Source organism: Cynocephalus volans, chromosome 14, assembly GCF_027409185.1.
Source record: "Cynocephalus volans isolate mCynVol1 chromosome 14, mCynVol1.pri, whole genome shotgun sequence".
Classification (NCBI taxonomy): domain Eukaryota; kingdom Metazoa; phylum Chordata; class Mammalia; order Dermoptera; family Cynocephalidae; genus Cynocephalus; species Cynocephalus volans.
The window spans coordinates 70,727,756-70,749,642 of record NC_084473.1 but is presented as its reverse complement, the minus strand read 5'-3'; the positions used below and the strand labels follow the sequence as shown (position 1 = coordinate 70,749,642).

Below are 21,887 nucleotides of genomic sequence, written 5' to 3'. Positions count from 1 at the left end.
AGCCCACTATGACCTTCCTTCACTTGAGATAAAATAGCACTGTTTGACCTGCTCATATGTCACACTCATATGGCTTCTGTCATAACTCTTTGTGTTGGTTTTCTCTAGTGTATCATTCTCGAGTACAAGGACTTATGTCTCTGAAAGTCTGTGTTTCTTAACCCGCAAGAGTCATCTAGCCCTCATTTTTACTCATGTTCAAGGAAAAGGAGACAAGATGGCCTAGAAGAAGGAGCACTTGCTTTGGAGTCAGATACACTTGAATTTTAATCTTGATTCTATGTGATCTTCAGCAAGACCTTAATTTCTCTGAGCCTCAATTTCCTCATCTGCAATATGGGGATAATAATAGCACCTACCTCACAGGGTTATTGTGTGGATTAGAAATAATGTGTGAAAAGTCCTTTACGTTGTGTGTGAAACACAGCCCAGGAAAAAAAAGAGCCCCACACAGAGAAGTAAGGCTTATAGGTTTTAATGTTTAATGACTGGTAACAGAGCAGTCTCGAGGGGGTCCTCAGAGAACCTGTTCTGACTTTAGAAGCACTTCCTGTGGACAATGGAGGGCCCTGCTTCGTCGTACTCGGGCTTGCTGATCCACATCTGCTGGAAGGTGGAGAGAGAGGCCAGGATGGAGCCCCCGATCCAGACTGAGTACTTCCGCTCTGGGGGAGCAATAATCTGCAAAGAGCAAATGTGGTGGATCATGATCAGTCCCCAGGGGAATAGGCAAGGTCATCTGGATATCATGTTGTCATGTTGCCAGGCTGCCCTGGGAAAGGGCAGCCTCCATGGTCAGAAACAAACAAGATAAACATTGTGGTAGATAAGATTATTGCTCAAAATCTTCAGTCCCCATCCCTCCTTCTGCCCTTTGGTGAGAAGAGTGCACTGCTCCACCCTGAGACTTTAGGCTGGGCCGTGTGTTTGCTTTGGCCAATGGGATGTTGGCAGCTATGACCCAGACAGGGGCTTGCAATTTGCTTGTGCAGTTGGGCATGCTCTCTTTTGCCTCTGCCACCTTCACAAGAAGAACTTCCTTGAGTAGCTGCTGGCCCTTCAGCCTGGGCCTCATAATAAGAGATGTGGACTTGATCTGAGCTGGCTGGACCTGCAGTTGAAACAGAGCTGCCTAACCATGCCTGACCTTGGTCAGCTGACTCCCAGCTGATCTACACATGCATGAGCAATAAATTCTTATTGTTATGTGCCTCTGAGATTTCGTGGTTGGTTGTTACTCAGCAATAGCCGACCAATACAAACATCTATAGAGGCAGCCCTGTTCTGTTCTTGTCTGGAGTATGGGTGCTTTGGCAGGTTGGGCTGGGCTTCCTCCATTCCTGAGTCTAAGCCTGTCTACCCAGACCCTGTTTTATATCTGAGAAGTTCTCAAATTCATAAATACATTGTTCATCCTTCCCACTAGGAGTCCTGAGCTTAATTTTTTGTCATGTCAAACAACTCTGAACTTCACCTAAAAGCAGATCCAAAAGGACGATGTCTCTTAAACTAATTTCTTAGTTTCTGAAGGGTCTGAGAATTCAGTGCTAGAGAAAACCAGATACTAAATTGACTTTTTTTTTGGTCTCCTTAGAATCTTTCTACATATTTTCTAAATTGCAGAAATCATGGAATTGCAGAATAAGAAGGATCTTTTGAAGTTATCTTATTCAGGCAGATGAAACACACCCAGATGCTCCTTGAACAGATATCTCAAGGACTGGGAATGCACAGCCACTAGGAAGGTAACAGATTTTATTGCTGGGCAGTTCTAGCTGTGAGAAAACTCTGGCTTGTCTTAGGTGGGCGTCCTAAATCTCAGCTCCCCTCAACCCCAAGTCTCTTCTTCCATGTCCTTGAGGCTTGCCTCATCTCCCCCAATTCCTCTACACAAACCCTGCTGTTTAATGTGGTTAGGGTGCTTGCACAAGCACACACACCCCTGGGCACCTTTGCTTGCTCCATTTCCCCTGCTCTGGAGTGCCTTTCCCCTCCTTTTGTCTTATTTAGGTTGCCCTTGCATCAATCATGTCCACTAACTAGATCCTAAACTCTGTGAAGGCTGACACATATTGTTAAGCTCAGAGCAGTGGCCCTTGAATTGGGAAATCCATCAGATGACTGGTGGTTGCTTATCAGTACAGGTAATGGGGGCTCTCCAGACCTGTTGAACCAGATTCTGGGGGTGAGGCTAGGTGTGGATGTCCTGACACATGGACCTGGTAAAAAGCCCCATCCCAGGCCTTCCACATGGCAGCCCTCAGTAAGTGCACAGCTCCTGTGGCTCTGAGGGAGAAGAGCCCGCAGGTTCTCACAAATTTCCCGGGGGCCTGCTCTGCTTTCCTGCGATGAGCACCCTCTGTTCGGCAGCGGGAGGGCCTGGGGCAGCCTTCCTTTGTGAAGTTTCTTAGAATATTGCCAGAGAACACACTTCCTCACATCAGGCCTGCTCCCCCAAGACCAGCTTTATTGTGAGATACTGTAACTTTCAACCATTTGTTTTTTCTGTTTCCAACTCTTTTTCTAAACCTGTTAGCAACAAAGTTCCTAGAAGCCCTTAAAAGGTCTGTATGATTGCTTGGGGCCTGGAGGCTGGGGAGCAGCTGTAGAGATGGGGGGGCTCCCATTCTGCAGAGGCCCACAAGGTGGGAAGACCTGTTGAAAAGCTACAGACTTGGCTTTTCCCCTGTGGGGAAGTCTGTAGCCAAGATGGGACAGTACGCTGGAGGATGTCCAGAAATCAAGACATGTCTCTGTGAGTTTGAAGTGGCAGTCAGCCCTACAGCCAAACATCCTCTCTTTGGAACTTTTACCTCCTCCGGGGTAATGTCCAAATCCTTTCTAAAGTTTAAAGATGCTGTAGTATTGCCTCCTTCTTTTCTCCCTTCCATTTCCTTCCTCCTGATTTCCTCCTCAACCCCCTCAATATTCTCTTCATTCCAAATCTTTTCCACCCCTTCTCATATGACATCCATGTGATTATGTTTGAGATCCCACACTAACTATGTCTCCAGCCTATCAGTGCCCAAGGAACATAATCCCTTGAGATAAAATTGGCCCCAGACTAGGCTGGTGCTGAACCCAGGAGACCACCAAGCTGCCGGGCCAGGCAGCATCTCCCAGGAAGACTGATCTTTGTACAAAGAACAGGGTGGAGGAAACTGGGGCAAGACCCACCTTGATCTTCATGGTGCTGGGGGCCAGGGCTGTGATCTCCTTCTGCATCCTGTCAGCAATGCCAGGGTACATGGTAGTGCCCCCAGAGAGGACATTGTTGGCATACAAGTCCTTACGGATGTCGATGTCACACTTCATGATGGAATTGTAGGTTGTCTCATGAATTCCAGCAGACTCCATGCCTAGTGGAGATCGCAGTATTGACTCATTAGCCACCATTTTATAAATACTCACAACTCCAGCTCCTCATAAGGCCCTTCGCCTGTTGTTGCAAATACCCTAGTTCAGACCTTTAATCACTCCCCAAAGAATTACAAGGTCAGAAACCCTACCTGGTCATGGTCCTGCCTTTAGTTTCCCCCTGTTCTGCTTGACCTTTCCCACTGTTGCCCGAGGCATATTTCTAAAGGAACACTTTCATCATATCATCTTTTTTCATAGCTTTATTGAGTTGTAAGTTGCATACCATAAAATTCACCCTTTTAAAGTGTACAGTTCAATAGCTTTTAGTATATCCACAGAGTTGTGCAACCATCACCACAATCTAATTTTAGAACATTTTTAACACCCCAGAAAGAAATCCCATACCCAACAGCTGTCACTCCCCATTTTCTCCTCCACCCAGGTCCAGCCCTAGGTAAGAAGTGGTCTTCTTTTCTGTCCCTAGAGATTTGCCTGTTCTGGATTTTTTTACATAAATGCAGTCCTATGATAGGTGGTCTTTCATGTCTGGCTCCTTTCATTCAGCATGCTTTCCAGGTCCATATATGTCCCAGCATGTATCAATACTTCATTCTTTTTTATTGCTAAAAAGCATTCCATTGTGTGGACATTCCCATTGTACCATCTTTGACAGCCCCACAGGGCCCACAGGTCGACATCTAGCTACCATAGCCTGGCGTCAAGATCTTCCACAGGGAAAGGTCCTGCAAGCCAAACCAGCTCATGCCCCCCCTGCCTGGCCTCTCCTGCCTCCAGTCTTTTTTCCATGCAATATAATTCCTCACAGTAGCTAAAGGAATGTTCCTCAAGTACAGCCTAAAAACATTTCACGTGTTTACTTCATTCTTAGTTTCATGTTATATTCCCAATCCTTCTTTTCCTTTATCTTGATTTCCTTAACCATTTACTTAAAGTTAGATTTTCTCTGGTCGTATTGTTTATATATTTTTGGCCCTTCTTGGGAAAATGTGGAATATATGTAATAATAAACAATATGTCTGTGACTCCTGGTGTTTCTCTTTCCATATCTCTCCCACCCCTTCACCCTGCCCTCCTGATGGATGGGCAGGGACTATGGGCAGCACCTCACCAATAAAGGAAGGCTGGAAGAGAGTCTCAGGGCAGCGGAAGCGCTCATTGCCAATGGTGATGACCTGCCCATCTGGCAGCTCATAGCTCTTCTCCAGGGAGGAAGAGGAGGCTGCTGTGGCCATCTCATTCTCAAAATCCAGGGCCACGTAGCACAGCTTCTCCTTGATGTCTCGCACAATTTCTCGCTCAGCTGGAACGAGCAGAAATGACAGAAAGTGGATACTCGGCTCTGTTATTTGATTGTCCCATTTTGATCTCCATGAGAACCTCCTACTTACATCTATTTTAGATTCAGTCTTAGGATGATGATAGAATTGTTCCTGAAGAGGGTCAAGGCTCTCTCCATCCCTTGTTAATTTTCCACCTCTTTCTGAAGTGGGGTACAAAATATTGATTCCCAAGCAAGACTTTACATGGGATTTTCTCCTTTGTTCTCATCATTCTGTCCTGCCAAAGCCATGGGCCTTCCAGGGGCCTTGAAGGACACATTTTCAATCCAGACTCAGACTTATATTTTGTGATCTTACAGAATCTAGAAAGGCACCTACCTAAAAACTCCTCTTGCCCAGGTGGGCCACATAAAACTTTCCCCTTAGAAATTCAGACCTCACTGATTCCGTCTGTCCTCAGACACAGGCACCCCTGAGTAATAAAATGCATCACCAGATCTTTACCACCATTCAGGCCTGTAGAAACTAGCTCTGATCCTGATATAGAGATGGACAGAAGTAGCTGGTCCCTGGGGAAGGAGGGAACACTGGGAAAGGATTTGAAGGAGGGCTCAGCCAAGTGCTGCTTAGAGCAGCTAGGCCTAAGCCTTGTGACCCTCCCCAGGGGGTCTTGGTCAGGAATCCCTTCCTCCTTAAACAAGGCTGCCTTGACCATCTGGTCTTGTCCAGAACCCAGCCCCAGCTTTGGACTCCCAGTCTACCCAAAGAGAGTTCGAGGACAGGGCCCCAGAATTTGCATAAGTCCTGAGAACTTCTGGTCCTAGATCAGATTTGATTATGACCTCAAGTCAGAATCAGGAAAGGGGCTGGATACCTGTGGTCACAAAGGAATAGCCCCTCTCTGTGAGGATCTTCATGAGGTAGTCCGTGAGATCGCGGCCAGCCAGATCAAGACGCATGATGGCATGGGGCAGGGCATAGCCTTCATAGATGGGGACATTGTGGGTGACACCATCCCCTGAATCCAGGACAATGCCTGTGGACAGAGAGGATAAGACCTATGAAAACCTCATTCTTGTCTTTCATCTATCTCTTCCTGGGACCTATTACCAAATGATCTTCAATTACCATATTTTCCTTTAGCAGTTAAGAAAATTCACCCATCGTGAGAATTATCAATCATATATTTTGTACACATCAATTTTTTTCTTCCAAATGAGACTGTAGGCCTCCGAAAGGCAAGTAAAATGTCTCCTTTTCTTGTATTCCTTGAAAAATTTGCGGTAACACACACTTGTTGATTTGCATTAAATACAGACTGCACGTTCTTTGAGACTGGATCATTTGCACATCCTGTGGGCATCAAACTAACACATATGCACACACAATCAGAATGTTAGATCTGGAGGGAGCTATGAAAACCAGCCAATTTGAAAAAAAAAAATTAACAGTCTCTACTGATGAAACTTTTAGTAATTCATGAAAGGAAGTAAGCTTTCTCAACATAAATCCCTCTTGAACCAATAGCCTCATCATAATTGATAGGCAAACACAATATCACCATTATTATTTAATATTGCCTTGAATGTTCTAGCCAATGCAATAAAGCAGAAAGTAAAAATAAGAGGTATTACTACCAAATGGAAACAGAATTATCATTATTTGCAGATGATATGGATTTTATACCTAGAAGACCCAAGAGAACCAACAAACCATTAGACGTAATTAGATGGTTCAGAAAGGGCCAGATGCAAAATAAATATCCAGAAACCAGTAATTTACTCTTGTACAAGGATCTTGTTCACAGCATATTTTATAATAAAAATTAGAGACAACCTAAAAGTCCAACAACAGGGAAATGGTAAACTAAATAAATTATGGAACGATCATACAATGACTACCATATGGGCATTAAACATGTTTACAACATAAAATTAATGTAAAGTGCAGGATACAAAATTGCATATACCATGCATTTTCCCATCACTGTCCTTATCACCTGCAGTGAAATTATCTTTTACTTTTGTCTCCCCCCCCCCCCCCCCCACTGAACTGTTAGTTCTGCAATGGCAGGAGCTGTCCTGTTTGTTAGTAGATGCCCACGGCCTGGTACAGAGCTTAGCACATTGCAGGGAGTAATGGAAAATATTTGATGGATGAATAAATGGATAAATCAATGAATACCTGATGAATGAACGTTTGAACAACGTTTATGGAAGCTGTCAAATCCCTACTAAGGATCACTTTATATTGAAGTTCTCTCTGTTTTCCTGAGCACCTTTCTATACCTGGGCCACATACTTAACAATCCACTATCACAGGTTCTACTGTTGCTGCTTCATGAGTCAGAAACATTCCAATATTGCTGGAATATGTGCATAAACTCCTGGAATGACTACTGTGAGAGCAACGGCCCTCACTGGATGTACTAGTTATGCTCTAGTCGTGTAAATTCCTTACAACTCTACCGGGTAGTCTCACATCTGGCATTCCACATGGGCATCCCCATCTGTTATTCCTAAGAAAGATTTTCCCTGGACTTTGGCTATCTATTGGATTCTTCTGAGCAGGAGCCCAGCTTTTCCCCACCTCCTCTGAAGTCAGAAAAGGAGTGGATTCCAGGCTACTCACCTGTTGTGCGGCCAGAGGCATAGAGGGAGAGCACAGCTTGAATGGCGACGTACATGGCTGGGACATTGAAGGTTTCAAACATGATCTGAAAGGACAATAAGAATAATGGATAGTTTGGCAAAAATCACAGCACCTCTTGGCTACAGAATGGTTTGAATCTTATTGAGGGCAGGGACTTTGTTTTTTGTTTTTGTTTGTTTTGTGACCAGTAAGGGGATCGCAACCCTTGGCTTGGTGTCATCTGCACCGCGCTCAGCCAGTGAGCGCACCGGCCATCCCTATGTAGGATCCGAACCTGTGCGGTGGGAGCGTCGCTGCGCTCCCAGCGATGCACTCTCCCAAGTGCACCACGCGGTCGGCCGGAGGACAGGGACTTTAATTTAGTACTTCTTTATCCCACGCCCACCTCCCATAGGGCCTGGCATGGACTGCGCACATAACAGGTCCTTAAAAAATTCTGTTGCATTGATGTCTGAAGGGGAGAAAGTACCTGGCCACACATCCATGTTGCATTCTTGTGCCAGTGCTCAAGTTTTCCTGGCCTCTTACCTGGGTCATCTTCTCCCTGTTGGCCTTGGGATTTAGGGGGGCCTCTGTGAGCAGGGTGGGGTGCTCTTCAGGTGCTACTCGCAGCTCATTGTAGAAGGAGTGGTGCCAGATCTGGTTGAGACAAAAGCCAGATGAGCCCAGCAGACTCACAGTGGGCTGGAAAATTCTGATTGACATGCCCATGTTGCCGGAGTGTGGCACAATGCTGTACAGGATGGGGCTGGATCTGGAGAGGAGAATGAGCAGCCCTGGGAATTTCTGATTGACATTTAGAGGGCATATACCTCCTCAACAGGGCCCCAGGCGGGACACAGACCTGGGGCCAATATATGTGTGTGTTGATTATTTGCATTTGAGCTTCCCCCTTCTTCACTCTGCTTCCTTTCTTCCCCTGCTTTGTGCCCTGGGAGACCAGGCCCATTGCATCACTCAGTGTTCACTGCTTCTGGCTTCTGACTTTGTTTGGCTGATGGAAGATACCAGCAAGACATTGGATGGTGGGAGGAGAGAAAGGTCAGAGTATTTCTCCCAGCAATGGTGTGACCCTCCATGAACACAGCTCCTGTTGGATGACTCCTCTTCCAGGGCTCCAGCTCTCACTGAGCTCTAGAGACCCTGTTTCCCCACCTTGCCACTTCAGGCACAGGGGTATAAGAGCTCCTACTCTTGCTGGTACTTGGGTGCCTCAATGTCCCTTTCTGGCTGCCTTAACCCTGCTCACACCTCTGTAAGCAGTCCTTCACTTAATCTATTTCAGATCCCCAGCTCAGTATATACTGTCTCTGGCTGGGAACCTCACAGAGACACTTGGGCTCAGTTTTCACTGTTTATTATTGACCAGGCTGGTGCTGTAGAGCAGGGTTTCTCAACCTCAGTACTATGACTTTTCAGGTTGGATAATTCTTTGTTGTGGGGGCTGACCTGTGCATTATAGGATGTTTAGCAGTATCCCTGGTCTCCACCCACTAGATGCTAGTAGCACCTCTCCAGTTGTGACATCCCAAAATGGCTCCAGACATTACCAAATGTCCTCTGGGAGGCAAAATCATCCTGGCTCACAACCACTGCTTTAGAGGAAGTTTTTTCTTCCCCCATGTCGAGTTTCCTCTTCAATGATCCAGGACTATCAAAAAGGAGTCATTCTTTCAGCAGGATTTGGCAAAGAGTGGCAGGCACATGGGGCTTTGGTTTCCGCAGAGGTGGGGCATGTGGTCATTTGATTCCATCTGACCCATATATTTATGGACCACTGGCTTTGTGCTAGGATGGTGCTAAATGTGATGAGGGCAGATATGAATTAGATGTGGAGCCCGGTTCCTAGTTTCAAAGTCTAGAGGGGAGAAAGATGACTGTAAAGGAAGACACAGGAATATTTCATCATCTGGAGGATTTGAATGGGACTTGAAGGTTAAGAAAGGTCTCCAGAGGCTGCAAAGTGCATCTAAGGCAGAGGAAATGGCACAAGCAGAGGCCCTGGACTGTGAAAGTTTCACAGGAGCAGGAAGGACAGCAACTGGTCTTAATCAAGTGAGGCTGTTATAAAAAATGTGCTTCCCAAATGCTCTGTCTCAGCATCACCTGGGATCTTTGTTATAGGTGCAGGTTTCTAGGCTCAATCCCAGATCCACTAAATCAGTATCTTTGCATGTTGGGCCCAAGCATCTGTACTTCATTTTATTTTATATTTGGAGTTCGTATAAAGTTCCTTAAAAGTTAAAGACTTTGATAATTTGAAAAGTTAGAAGAACATTTTTAAAAGGAATAAAAATATCCCATGTTTTTATCCCCTAATAACAGTTAACATTTTGGCTTTTTTCTTCTTCGTAGTCTTTTGTCTTTATGTATTTTTAAAATTCATTATTATTATTTATTTATTTCACAATCTTTTGATTTATTATATTACTATTATGCTGTGTTCAAATTTATTTTATAACATAATTTCCCTTTTCATAGTACTTATTTTTAATAAATTGAACATTTATTTTCAATGCTTATACAACATTTAATCACATACCATCATGCGTTTAATCATATTACTATCCCTGGTGTCTTTAATTTTTGTTTATAAATAATGCTGTGATAGCTATCTTTGTGCATACTGTATTTTCTTTTTTTTTCCTATTTAGCATGTTCTCCAAAGAAAATAATTCTAAAAGTGGAATTACTGGGCTAGGGCATGGCAATTGGAAGACTTTTTGGCTTCTATCACCAACAAAGAGGCTAAACCCCTCTTTCCTTCAGAATAAGAAAGTGGCTGTTTTATCTCACCCTTACCTGGGTTCAGTGTTCTCCCTCCTAGAACATGAAATAATTAGATAGGTAAAAATCATACCTAGTTGTTTTGCTTTAATTTTTTTATTTGTTTCAAATGAGTTTTCACATTTGCAACTCTTTACAATTTCTGTTTAGCAAATTATCTGTTCATGTCCTTTGTTTATTTGTCTGGAGGACAGTTCATATTTTTAATCATCAATTTGCACGAGTTGTGTATATTAATCCTTCAATGCACTCGTAATATTTTTTGCAATTTGTTGTTTGGCTTTTAAATTTGGTTTTATTTTTGACATACTAGAAGTTATAATTTTTAAGAAGTCAAATTTGTTATACTTTTTCTCTATGACTATTTTCATCAGAAATTTGATTAGATGCTCACATTTTACTTTATTGTATTTTTTATCATTTGATTTTTATATTTAAGTTCTATATTCAATTGATATGTGTTTGGTGAAATGGTATAAGGTAAGGGCTATAACTGAAGATTACTCAGCCTCCGAAATAATTAATCAGTTGTCCCAGAATAATTCATTGAATAATCTTTTTCTCCCCTCTGGTTGAAAGTTTCATTCATTATATATTTCCCCTTTACCTTTGTGCTGATACCAAATAGATTTAATTTTTCTAACTTTATATTACATTTTACTATTTGAATATGGCAAGCCTCCTTCATAATTTTTCTTATTCATTTTGTTCTCATAATTTTTGTCTGTTTGTTTCTCCAAACCTACTTTATGATTATTTTGCATAATTTTTATTGGAATGGCAATGAGCCTATACATTGGGGAGATCTGACACCTTTACCCTATTCAGTTTTTATTTTTAGGCACATAATATATTTTTAGGGGTTTCTTTAAAGAGTTCACACATTGTCACTATTGCGAATGAAATATTTTGTCTACTTATATTTTCAAATTAGATATTGTTAGATATATATGAATATGTGTCACTTATTGAGCACTAAGTATGTTCCACACCTTGGGATTATACTATGTATTTACCTAATTCAATCTCCAAAGCAACCAAGTATTTCTATCTCCACTCCACAAATGAGGAAACTAAGGCTTAGTGGGTGGGATTTGCCCCCAGATCTCTCTGCCACTGCTTTCAGGGTCTGTGCTCTTACTCGCTCCACTGTGTAATGAGAAAGCAATTGCATTTTATAAACTTATCTCACATCCAGAGCGACTGAATTTAGGACTTAGAGAAAAGTGTAAGTGAATTACAGATTTCACATCCGCATTCTTAATTCTGCTCACAAAGCCCTCTATTACATCTCAAAAGACAGTCATTGTGGAAACAAGACCTCTCAGACAACTGTCAGTAGGATTGATCAAAAGAATATTAGGAAGGCTCTATTAGCATGTTGCACACGACTTTGTCCATCACAAACTCTACCATTTAAAACTTTCTCCCCCCTCCCCGCTTTTTTTTACACAAAGAAAACTTCTAGAAACCCCTAGAGTCCTACTGAAAATTTTCATTGGAGGATCATTATAATAATATAGCATCCATACATCTATCTGAAGTCATGACAGAGAAAATAAAAGGGAAAGAGGGCTATTGGAGGGCAGTTTGCCTCTTTTGAGGCATTATCAGCATTTTAAAGAAGGGGTAAGCGCTGGCTGCAATGAACGCTGCATGAAAGGATGAAGCTGGGAATTCGGTGGGGCTAGGTCTTCAAGTGCCAGGACAGGGAGTTAGGGACTGACTGTTGATTAATGAGGAGCTACCAAAGATTCCTGAGGAGGTGGGTGACACAAACTGATCTGTTGTTAGAAAGATAAACTTTGCAGCAGGTAGAGAATTAATTGGATGAGAGAGGTCAGGAGACAAAAAGACCAGCTGGGAAGCCATTACAATTGTCCAGGGTGAAATGTTGGCAGCCTGGGTTGGAGAAACGATCATAGGGATGGAAAGGAAGAAAGAAGGATGTGAGAAACATTTTGGAGAAAGAGTTGACAGAGCACAGTGGTCTATGGGATATAAGGGGCATGACGATACCTTATCATTAAAATAAGTACATTAGGGGAAGTGCACAGGTACCTTCTCCATGTCGTCCCAGTTGGTGATGATGCCATGTTCAATGGGGTATTTGAGAGTGAGAATCCCTCGCTTGCTCTGAGCCTCGTCCCCCACGTAGCTGTCTTTCTGGCCCATTCCCACCATTACACCCTGCAGTGCAAAAGAGGAAGGAAGAGCAGCGAATTGGCCGAGGGCTCCACACAGAGAGATTCAGGCACTAGAAGTTCTCTTAATGAGGATGAGGATAGGAAAAAGAGCCTTTCTTCCCCTGGAAGCAGAACAGCAGGAGACAAACATGGGACAGATGATGGTGAGTATGGAGGAGCGGACAGAAGAGAAGGTGGAGAATTTCTTATGTGCTGATCTCTCTTCTCTCTCCTAAGACAATGTCATTTTCTGAGAGAAAACAGGGCCCATCCATATACTTCCTCCCCTCACCTTGCTACACACACACACACACACACACACACACACACACACACACACACACACACACACTGGACTTGTGCTTGCCCTCCTCAGATACCCTGTCTTTGCACTTCTGCATCTCCAAATCTTTGCTCACACTATTCTCTCCATCTGCTAAAACTCCCCTTATTCTCAGGTATCCCTTTTTCCATGAAGTCTTCCCCTTCCCAAGTCCCTCTGTTCAGATTTTATCCCTCCCTCCTTTGTGCTCCCCTGGAAGTATTTTTCCTGTCCTATAGCCCAAGATCTCAAATTAGTTGTGTATCTTCACGGACTATAAATTTCTTAAAGACAAGAGGCTTGTTCAATTGCATGTAGTTTAAAAAGTTTCTTTCAAACCTAGCAAACCCCCAAAACTTAAGCCAGACATAATACCATCATTTTGTATCTAATGGATACTGGGTTTGGCCCTGGATATTTCTATTTAAAGGGTCCTGCTCTATCAGTTGATTTGAAAAGAGCACACATATCCCCCCCCTACACACACACTCTCACATACTCACACACATGCACAGCTCAGCATAGTCTCCACAGCGCAGTGCTTATTCCTAGTGGTTCAAAGCCTTGGATCCGCATGAGCACACACCTGGTGGCGAGGGCGGCCCACGATGGAGGGGAAGACAGCTCGGGGGGCATCATCACCTGCGAAGCCCGCCTTGCACAAGCCGGAGCCATTGTCACACACAAGCGCCGTGGTCTCCTCTTCACACATGGTGAGTGTAGCTGAGTGAACTGGGGACTGGAGCACCTTGGGAGTTGGAGGAGAAGAGAACCAGTCAGCCACTTGTCATATCATGTTGGAGATAGTCTTCTTGGCTTTGGGGCCTGACGCCACCTGCAACCAGGGCCCAGCTCCAGAAGAGACAGGTGTGGACCTGGCCTCTCACTCTGAAAGTTGGGCCTCTTCCCTCTATCTTGCTATTATGTACTGAATTGTGGCCCTTCCCCCCAATTCATATGTTGAAGTCCTAACACCCACTGTATCAGAATATGACTATTTTTTGGAGACAGGGTCTTTAAAGAGGTAATTAAGTTAAAATGAGGTTATTAATCCAATATGGCTGGTGTCCAATATGACTACTCCAATAGGACAGGTGCCTTTATAAGAAAAGGAGATTAGGACACAGATGTGTGCAGAGGGACGACCATGTGAAGATATAACGAGAAGTCAGCCATCTGTAAGCCAAGGAGAGAGGCCTCAAAAGAAACCAACCCTGCTAACACCTTGACCTCAGACTTCTAGTTTCCAGAACTGTGAGAAAATAAATTTCTGTTAAAGCCCCCCAGTCTGTGGTAGCTTTTTATGGCAGCCCTAGCAAGCAAATACACCTGCTTTTAAAAACCTGAAATGGCTACAAAGTTTTCATCCAATGGAGGGAATCACTAAAAGACTTGAAGTTTAGAAAAGGAATTGAAAACATTTGCAATATACCTAACAAAGGATTACTACTTACAATATATAAAGAAGTCCTAAAATCAATAAGAAAGAAGTAAATTGCTCAAAAGAAAAAGACTATGAATAGAAAATTGACAGAGAAAGAAATGCAAATAACCAACAACTATATGAAAAGATGCTCAGCCTCACTAGTTATCAGAAAAATGCAAATTAAATAAGACCATTTGCCACCCATTGGATTGTTAAGATTAAAAGTTTTAGAATAGGTGTTGGCAAAGGTGTGGGAAAACTGGTATTCTTTAACTAGAAAAACATACAATGCACAATTTTAAACTACCCAAATGTCCAAATTATGGGATATATTGCAGTTAAGAGAAGAGCAAAGCAGATCTATATGGACTAACATTGATAGATTTCTAGACCACTCTGCTGAGTGAGAAAAGCAAGTTGCAGAATAGAATGTATAGCATAAAACCAGTATGTGAATTATTTTTAAAGTACAAAGCGGTGTTGTGTATTTTCCATGATTTTCTATTTGTGGGTGTAAATACATAGCAAAAAGTTCTGAAAGGATACCTAACAGACTCATCGTGTTTAGCTCTGGGGGTGGGGAAGGGGACTGGGAGAGGAGGGGCTGGATTATATCTGCAATGGTTTCATTTCCTACAAGGAAACTGTATTCACATATAGTATATATAACTAAAATCAATAACTTGACCTAACATATCATTAAAGAAAAAGGATGCAGTAGTTATGAGTGAAATGTACAACCCTAAGTGTAGAAGCACCTTGAGGAGGAAGAGGCAGCCTGAGAAGAGAGAGGACAGGCAGGGACTTTGTGATGGGACTCATGGCCTGCTGCTTCAGCAGATGAAGAAGACAGAGAATTCCTTCCTCCGGCACTGAGATCTGAATTAGGACAGATGCAAAGTGATGAAGGAATTAGTTTTCCAATATTTGCTGCAGGCTTCCTTCCTTTTTTTTTTTTTTTTTTTTTTTTTTTTGAGTTAAAAGACAGCATCCAACAAATTTTTGACACTTGGCAGTGAAGGAGCACAACAGAGCCTCAGGAGGCAATGAGCAGATTTCCTCCCAGCCTGGGATGACCTGGGTGGGGTGGAAGGGAAGTGAGGAAGGCCCCAGCTGAGGGGACAGGGGGGCAGACTTTCAGACGTCCAGGGAAAAGAGACGCATGAGGCTCAGAAAGAGCAGATGGCCGGCCGTGTTAGAGGAAGTCGAAGTTTCATCTGGAATGTGCCACCACAGGTGGCTCTGCTGTGGAAGAGGAAGAGAGATGCTACAGGAATATGTGACCTTGGCCCCAGTCCTGAAGCTGGACAGCGAAGACCATGACCAAAGCAAAGAGGAGACAGCACCACAGACCTTTGAAAGCAAGGTCAGAAAGGCCAAGGAGAGACCGAGCAGAAGCTTTTAACACAATTTTAAGACTAAAACGGAGCCCTTCCCAGTTATATTTAAAGCAGGGCTCACACGAGGGGAGAGGTCTGCTGTGACTTCTTAAATCCAGCTTTGCTTCTATCTCTGTTGATCCTCATGGCCTTCTGAGGCTGTGGAGATTGAGCCCCAGCTCTCTAACCCACCCGCAGGGCCCAGAATAAAGCTATCCCTGTGATAAAGCCATGTGGCCAAGCAATAATACAATTAGAAATATTTACAGCTGCCTGAGATGCTGTCACTAAAAGGTGTTAATTAATGGGTCAGTGTCCACCTGGAGGCAGTGACATGCCTCAGGGTTCTACTCTTGGTCCTTTCTCCTGTGACAATTTTATAAATGAATTGGATGAAAATATAGAGCATACACTGATTAAATTTCCAGTTTAAACAGCTGGGGGAGGAAGTAATATTAAACGTGTTGGATGGGAGAATCAATATCCAAGAAGATCTCAAAAGGCAGAGAAAATGAGCTGAATCAAACAACATTAAACTTACTGGGATAACTATGAAGTCCTACATAACTAAACTATGAAAGCTCTTTTTCAGCATCTGTGAGCAGGACCTCATGTCTTATTGACCGTCAGTGGTGTGCTGTGGCCAGAAGAGCTATCCTACCCCACCCCAGCTGGAGTGCTGCGTCCAGTTCTTGGGGCCACCCTTGCTGGCAAAGGTATGGAGAAGTGGGCTCGCATTCACTGCTAGTGAGTGTCAAATTGTACTACTTTTCCGAAGGAGGATTTGAGAAAAAAAAAAAAAATATATATATATATATATGTGTATGTGTGTATATCTTTTGTCTCGACAAAAGCACTTCTAAGAATGTATCCTTGTGAAACAGTCATAAGTGAGTGCAAAGATTTGGCCAAGAGCCTGTTTATTACAGTTTTGGTTAAAATGATCAAAATCAGAAACAATCTTCATGTTGAAAAAGTTAATGAATAATGAGTAAATTGGTTTGTAAACTAATTGCCAGAAACCCTCATACAATGGAGAAAGCAAAATATTTAATGCAGTGGAAAAGATGAAAGTTGCTTTGTTAGGTGAAACACAGTAGTATGTTCAGTGGTTCTATTTTTGGTAAAAAATGTATTTTTAATTTCAGAAATTTGGGGTCCTCATGTATTATTTATTTATCCTCACAACAGCCCTGAGAAAAGATATTTTAATTCCATCTTATAGATTGGAAAGCAGGTCTCAGAGAAGGTAGAGAACTTGGCCAGAGATCTAGCCAGGAAGAGACTAGGAGAGGCAGGGCTGGCATCAACCCAGGACAGGTTCCAAAGCCCGAGCATGAGCCTGCCTTACCCTGTTAGTGAAACTCTCATAACTTCTCCATGTTTGGTGCTTTTGCTTCTGCCTGCCTGTCTCTCTAGAGCTGTTGGCAGCAAAAGCCTTAAAACAAAAGGACGTGTATTCTTTTCTCTCTATGAACCTCTGAATCCCTCCTATGCCAGGACCATGTCTGGATTTACATTCATAGACCCAGCACTTAACTAGGTGCACACACGTGCTGTGGTTTGCATGTCTGTCCCCTCTACTACTCATGTTGAAATTTAATTGCTACTGTAACAGAGGTGGGGCCTTTAAGAAGTGATTACTCCGTGAGAACTTTGCCCTCATTAATAGATTAATGCCCTTATTTCACAAGTGGGTTCTTATAGGCGAGTTTGGCCCTCTCGCTCTCTTGTCCTTCTGCCACGTGAGGACATAGCAACGAGGCGCCATCTTAGAAGCATAGAGCAGCCCTCACCAGACACTGAAAGCTGGCACCTTGATCTTGAACTTTCCGGTCCCCAGAATTATGAGAAACAAATTTCTATTGTTTATAAATTACCCAGTCTCAGGTATTCTGTTTTAGCAGCAAAAATGCACTAAGACAGTAGGTGCTTGGTAAATTTTGGATGATAATCCCACCACCTGAGTGGCCCCCTCCCAGACATGGTCTGCTCTGCCCTTGAGATCTCCGGGTCCCCACGGTTCAGTCTTACTAAGGCTTGCTCACACGGGCATGATTCAGAACCACATGGGCACGGTTTTCTCTTCATAAGCTGGCCAGCAAACAGCGATGCTGCCCTGTCCTAGCAGGAGATCCACCTTGAGGGGAAAACAACCTCGAAAGCTAGAAGGTGGCCAAGAGGCAAAGTAGCACCTCTGTGACTGTCTCGCTCCAGCATCCGCTTAGCGTCCCTCTCTCCTGTGTGATTTATAGTTCAAGCCTGTCTGGCTTTTCAATGAACTCCGGGACCCCCCGGAGTCCCCCATACACAGAAAGAAAGAGAGCGTCGGACTTTGTTTCTCAAGCAGAACGGCAGCTGAGACAAGCCACAAAGCGACTTCAAGCTGTCACCAAGCCGTTCTGCAGCACTTCAGGTGGCTTTCAATCTGCTTTATTGAAGGCGGAACCAAATGAGAAGCGAGGGCGGTGAAGGCGGGGCGAGGGCTGCTGCAGTGGAGCCTCCGCGGGGCCCACGCTGCCCTGGGAAGGAGGCTTCTCCCCGGAGACAGGAGAAATTCTAAACCTTCCTCAGCTGCTTTCTGGTAATTTGTGGCTAGACTCGAGCATGTCAGCTGAACCAGAGCCAAAGTCCCTGTGGTTTCCTGGGGTCACAACCGCTTTGCACTCGCGGGAAGCAGAGCGAATTGTTCTGGCTTCCAGCACGTACTACATCTGGGCTTCATTGAGGATCTCACGGAGTTAGAAACGCAGTTTTGATTATTTTTTCCCCCAAAGGTGGCCAAAACCCAAAAATATATGAATGCAAATAATTTGCTCACTTAACCTACCTCCCTGGTCAACCCCAACCCAATGTGAGGGCAGAGCTGTTAAAACCCACCTTCCCCTCACTCCAAAGGGACAAGTTTGGCTCCAGAGTTCCTCTCCCCACTCCATTCTTCTCCCTCCTGCACCCCTTTCCCACAGTCCAGTCCATGTGTCCCTCTCTGGCCCTCAGTTTCCTCCACTATAAAATGGGAGCAATCACATCTATCTCACAGGACGGTGGATCAAATGAAATAAAGATAAGAAAGTACTTTATAAATTGTAAATCAGGGTAGGCATACTCAGGCCTGTTTTTGTATAGTCCATGAGCTAAAAATAGTTTTTACATTTTAAAATGATTGAAAAAAAAGCAAAAGAAGAATCATATTCCATGACCCTTAAAAATTACATGAAATTCAAATTTCAGTGTCTATAAATAAAGTTTTATTAGAACACAGCCACACCCATTCCTTTACATATGTCTAGGGCTGCTTTTGATTCAATGGCAGAAGTGAGTACCTGTGACAGACAACTCCAGGCTTGCAAAGTCTAAAATATTTACTATCTGGCCCTGTACAGAAAAGGTTTGTCAACCCTGTTGTAAAAGGCTGCATAAGTAAATAATTTTTATTAATCTCTCTTACTCTTCTCCATCAAAACTTGCTCTCAGGATGGAGCCTGTCATATTTGAAGGAATTGAATGATCTATTTCACAAATCAATGACTATTGAAGGTTGAATTTATGCTAGCTTCCAAAGACATTTTCATTTCAAATGCAAGTTTTAGCCCTAAAAGTAAGGCCTCTCAGATGATGAGATTTCAAATAATAGTTGGGTACATATTTTGGGGTGAGGTCTTCAAATGATGTGTATGTAGCTGCCTATCTGCCTGTTATTACCTGCTGCAGAAAATCTGGCAGAGAAATCATTTCATGAGAAACACTGCCACAGTGGAAAATTCTAACAGCACCTATAGTTAACTTAAGGGTATCTTCACTGGGTTCATACGCATTAGTTCAATTAAAATTTCTGATCGTTAGGAATCTGCCTTTGGCGTATGCTCTTCCAGCTCTTACCCCGGCCTCCCGTTCACTACCCCGGCTCAACTCCTGTCCAGAGCCCGCTCTGAGCGCCAGACCTGCACAGCCAACTTGCTGCTGTGCATCTCCCCCGCAAGCCCCCTGGCCCCTCAACTCGATACCTCCAGGACTGCTCTCCTCACCACCGGCCTCTAGTTGGAACCACCCTCAGAGAATCGCACCAGCCAACCCCGGAGCCCACCCCCACCACCCTGGCCCCGCCCTCTTTCCTCTCAACCAATCAATCACCAGCCCCTCTGGTAATTCTACCTCCGCGCCACAGGTGCCACCAGCTCGGGGCCACCGCACACTGCAGCAGCGCTCTTACCCCGTGCCGGTCCACTCTCCCCACAGCTGCCGGAGCAGTCCCTTCAAAGGACAAATCTCTTGCTGTCACCCTCTAGATTTAAACCCTCCCAGGGCCCCCGATTTCCCGAACCTTTAGTTTAGCTAATCCAGCCCTGCCCAGCCCTGTGGATTTAGCTCTCCCTGCTTCCTGCCTTGCAATCTAAATTCAGTGGAGTTGGGCTATTTAAGAGTACCAAAGACCATGCTTTCTCTTTACCAGGACTACCCTACTTCAGGACCTAGCCCAGGCACCCCTTCCTCCAGGAAGCCTTCCCTGATAACTCCTAGGTTGAGCGCGGGACTCCTCCAGGGCTTTACCCCTTTCATATATACTTATCTACTTCATGGTTCTCATCTGTTTATTTGTCTTTCCCAGTGACTGCAGAAGCCCCCAACCCAGCATATCCCTAAAGAGCAGGGACAGTGCCTGGCATATACTAAGTGCTTAGTAACTGTTGGCAGAATAAACAAAAGGAAGGAGAAAAGAAATCTCCGCCAAGGTCCTTATGTCGCACTGCTCATCCAGGTTTCTCAAGGCTGGCAGGCAGATTCTCACTGCTCGTTGCAGTTTCTTCAGCGCCCACTGATCTCTGCCACAGCAAGCTCTGCCTCTTTTCAGCCCGAGGGCTGACTCAAAGTCCAAACCCACATTCAAATAATAAAAGAGAGTACTTAGAGCCTCACTATGCAAAGTGCAGTTCCAGACCAGCAGCCTCAGCATCACTTGGAAGCTTGTTAGGAATGAGAATTCCCAGGCCTACTGAATCAGAATCTGGGGCGGGGTGTAGAGCAATCTGTGTTTTAACAAGTGGTCCAGGTGATTCTTAAAGTTTGAGAACTCAAGGCCAAGCCCTGACAGTGTTGAGCTGAATGCTTTATACGTGATCTCATTTAATCCTCACAACAGTGCTGCCAAGTAAATATTATTGCTATTACCCCCATTTCGCAGGTGAGGAAATTGAGGACGCTCAGTAACTGTGGTAGCCAGGCAGTCTGCCTCCAAGGCTTGCACTAGTACACCGGCCTGACTCACCTGTGAAGAGATGCTGGCAGACTCTGATCACAAAAGTGGAAGGTCTCATCTTCCTCTTAATTCTTTGTGCACACGTGTCTCTGTGTGTGTTGGGTGGGACAGTGGCATTGGCAGGTGGCTTCACAGCTGGGTGTGTCTTTTGGACAAGCTGCTTAACTTCTCTGGGTCTCATTGTCCTCATCAGAGGAGAATAAATTAGATGGCTACCAAGTTCCTCCCAGCTCTAAAACTTCATGAAGCCACTGGACACTTGTCCCCACTCCACCCCTGACTTTCCCTATCCCCCAAAGACCCTAAAACTTCAGGGACTGAGAAAATTCTCCATTCATCTCAGCCAAGCACAAATCAGAGGACAGAGACCCACAGGGGGACTGAAGAAAATACTCTCCCATTACCAGCATAGACATCTCGTGGACGCCAGCACCATCATTGTCTTGCATTCAAACACCCTGAGAAGAAGTTGTTTTTCTGCAAAGTATTTACTCCCCTAAAACAGCCTCCCAGACATTCTGAACCATGACAAAGGACATCAGGGTATCGATCTGTGCTGGCCCCGGTGAGCAGGGTAAATAGAGAGGCAGGCATCACATCCCTGCGCCAATCTGAGCGCAGGGAGCATGGTTCCAAGCCACCCCTGCCCCGAGATGCCTCATGGCCAGAAATGCCTTTTCCTGGCAGGCAGCAGTGTGCTTGCAGGCACTACTGCACACCGAGGGCCTTGCCGTGTGACCTGGGTCAGCGTCACAGAAGCCAGGCCAATCTTGAGGAAACTCCCGCACCCAGGGAGCCCCAGAAAGCAAGAGGCAGCTGAAGCCGTACATACAGTACTCACCGAGCGTATGAGAGGTTCTTCTCCCAGTGACTGAGGGCTGCTGTGTCTTTGGCATAAGTACCAGAGCAATATAAAACCCCAGAGGCGGATCTTCTTTAAACAGAGTCCCTAAAAAGGCCAGCTGACGGTGTGTTAGCAGTATTACCATATAAGGTGGTTTTTTCAATAAATCGGCTTTGGGGGGTGGGGAAAGGGGGGTGGGCAGAGTGAATTATCATTTGAAAAATGTATGCAAAAGGACTCGAGTGGCAACAACCCCAGTGCTAGTGGATTTGTTCCTTTTAAGCTTCACTTGCATAAACAGAACTCACACCAGGCCTTATAAGCTGCCCAGAGTGAGGCCAGATGCGGCTCTGCTCCTGGAGAGAGAACCATACCA

General features: G+C 44.4%; 1 protein-coding gene across 1 annotated transcript; it reads right to left on the bottom strand.

Moving 5' to 3' along the window:
• Positions 1-459: 459 nt before the first annotated feature.
• On the bottom strand, positions 460-21,560 carry ACTG2 (actin gamma 2, smooth muscle). Its single transcript, XM_063078104.1, has 9 exons — positions 21,509-21,560; positions 13,195-13,356; positions 12,162-12,290; positions 7,842-7,952; positions 7,293-7,377; positions 5,536-5,697; positions 4,490-4,681; positions 3,178-3,359; positions 460-681 (listed from the first exon to the last, which is right to left on the bottom strand). The coding sequence occupies exons 2-9, from the start codon at positions 13,318-13,320 to the stop codon at positions 538-540; spliced, it is 1,131 nt and encodes a 376-aa protein (XP_062934174.1). The 5' UTR covers positions 13,321-13,356; positions 21,509-21,560; the 3' UTR covers positions 460-537.
• Between the last annotated feature and the right edge of the window lie 327 nt (positions 21,561-21,887).

What these genes read in the sequence shown, in the direction of transcription:
- ACTG2 (XM_063078104.1), bottom strand. Translation starts at nt 13,320, where the DNA reads ATGTGTGAAGAGGAGACCACGGCGCTTGTGTGTGACAATGGCTCCGGC. An exon ending in ACTGGGACGACATGGAGAAG is followed by an intron (nt 7,953 to 12,161) that starts GTACCTGTGCAC and finishes TGTCTCAACCAG; the next exon opens with ATCTGGCACCACTCCTTCTA. An exon ending in ACAGGGAGAAGATGACCCAG is followed by an intron (nt 7,378 to 7,841) that starts GTAAGAGGCCAG and finishes TTGTCCTTTCAG; the next exon opens with ATCATGTTTGAAACCTTCAA.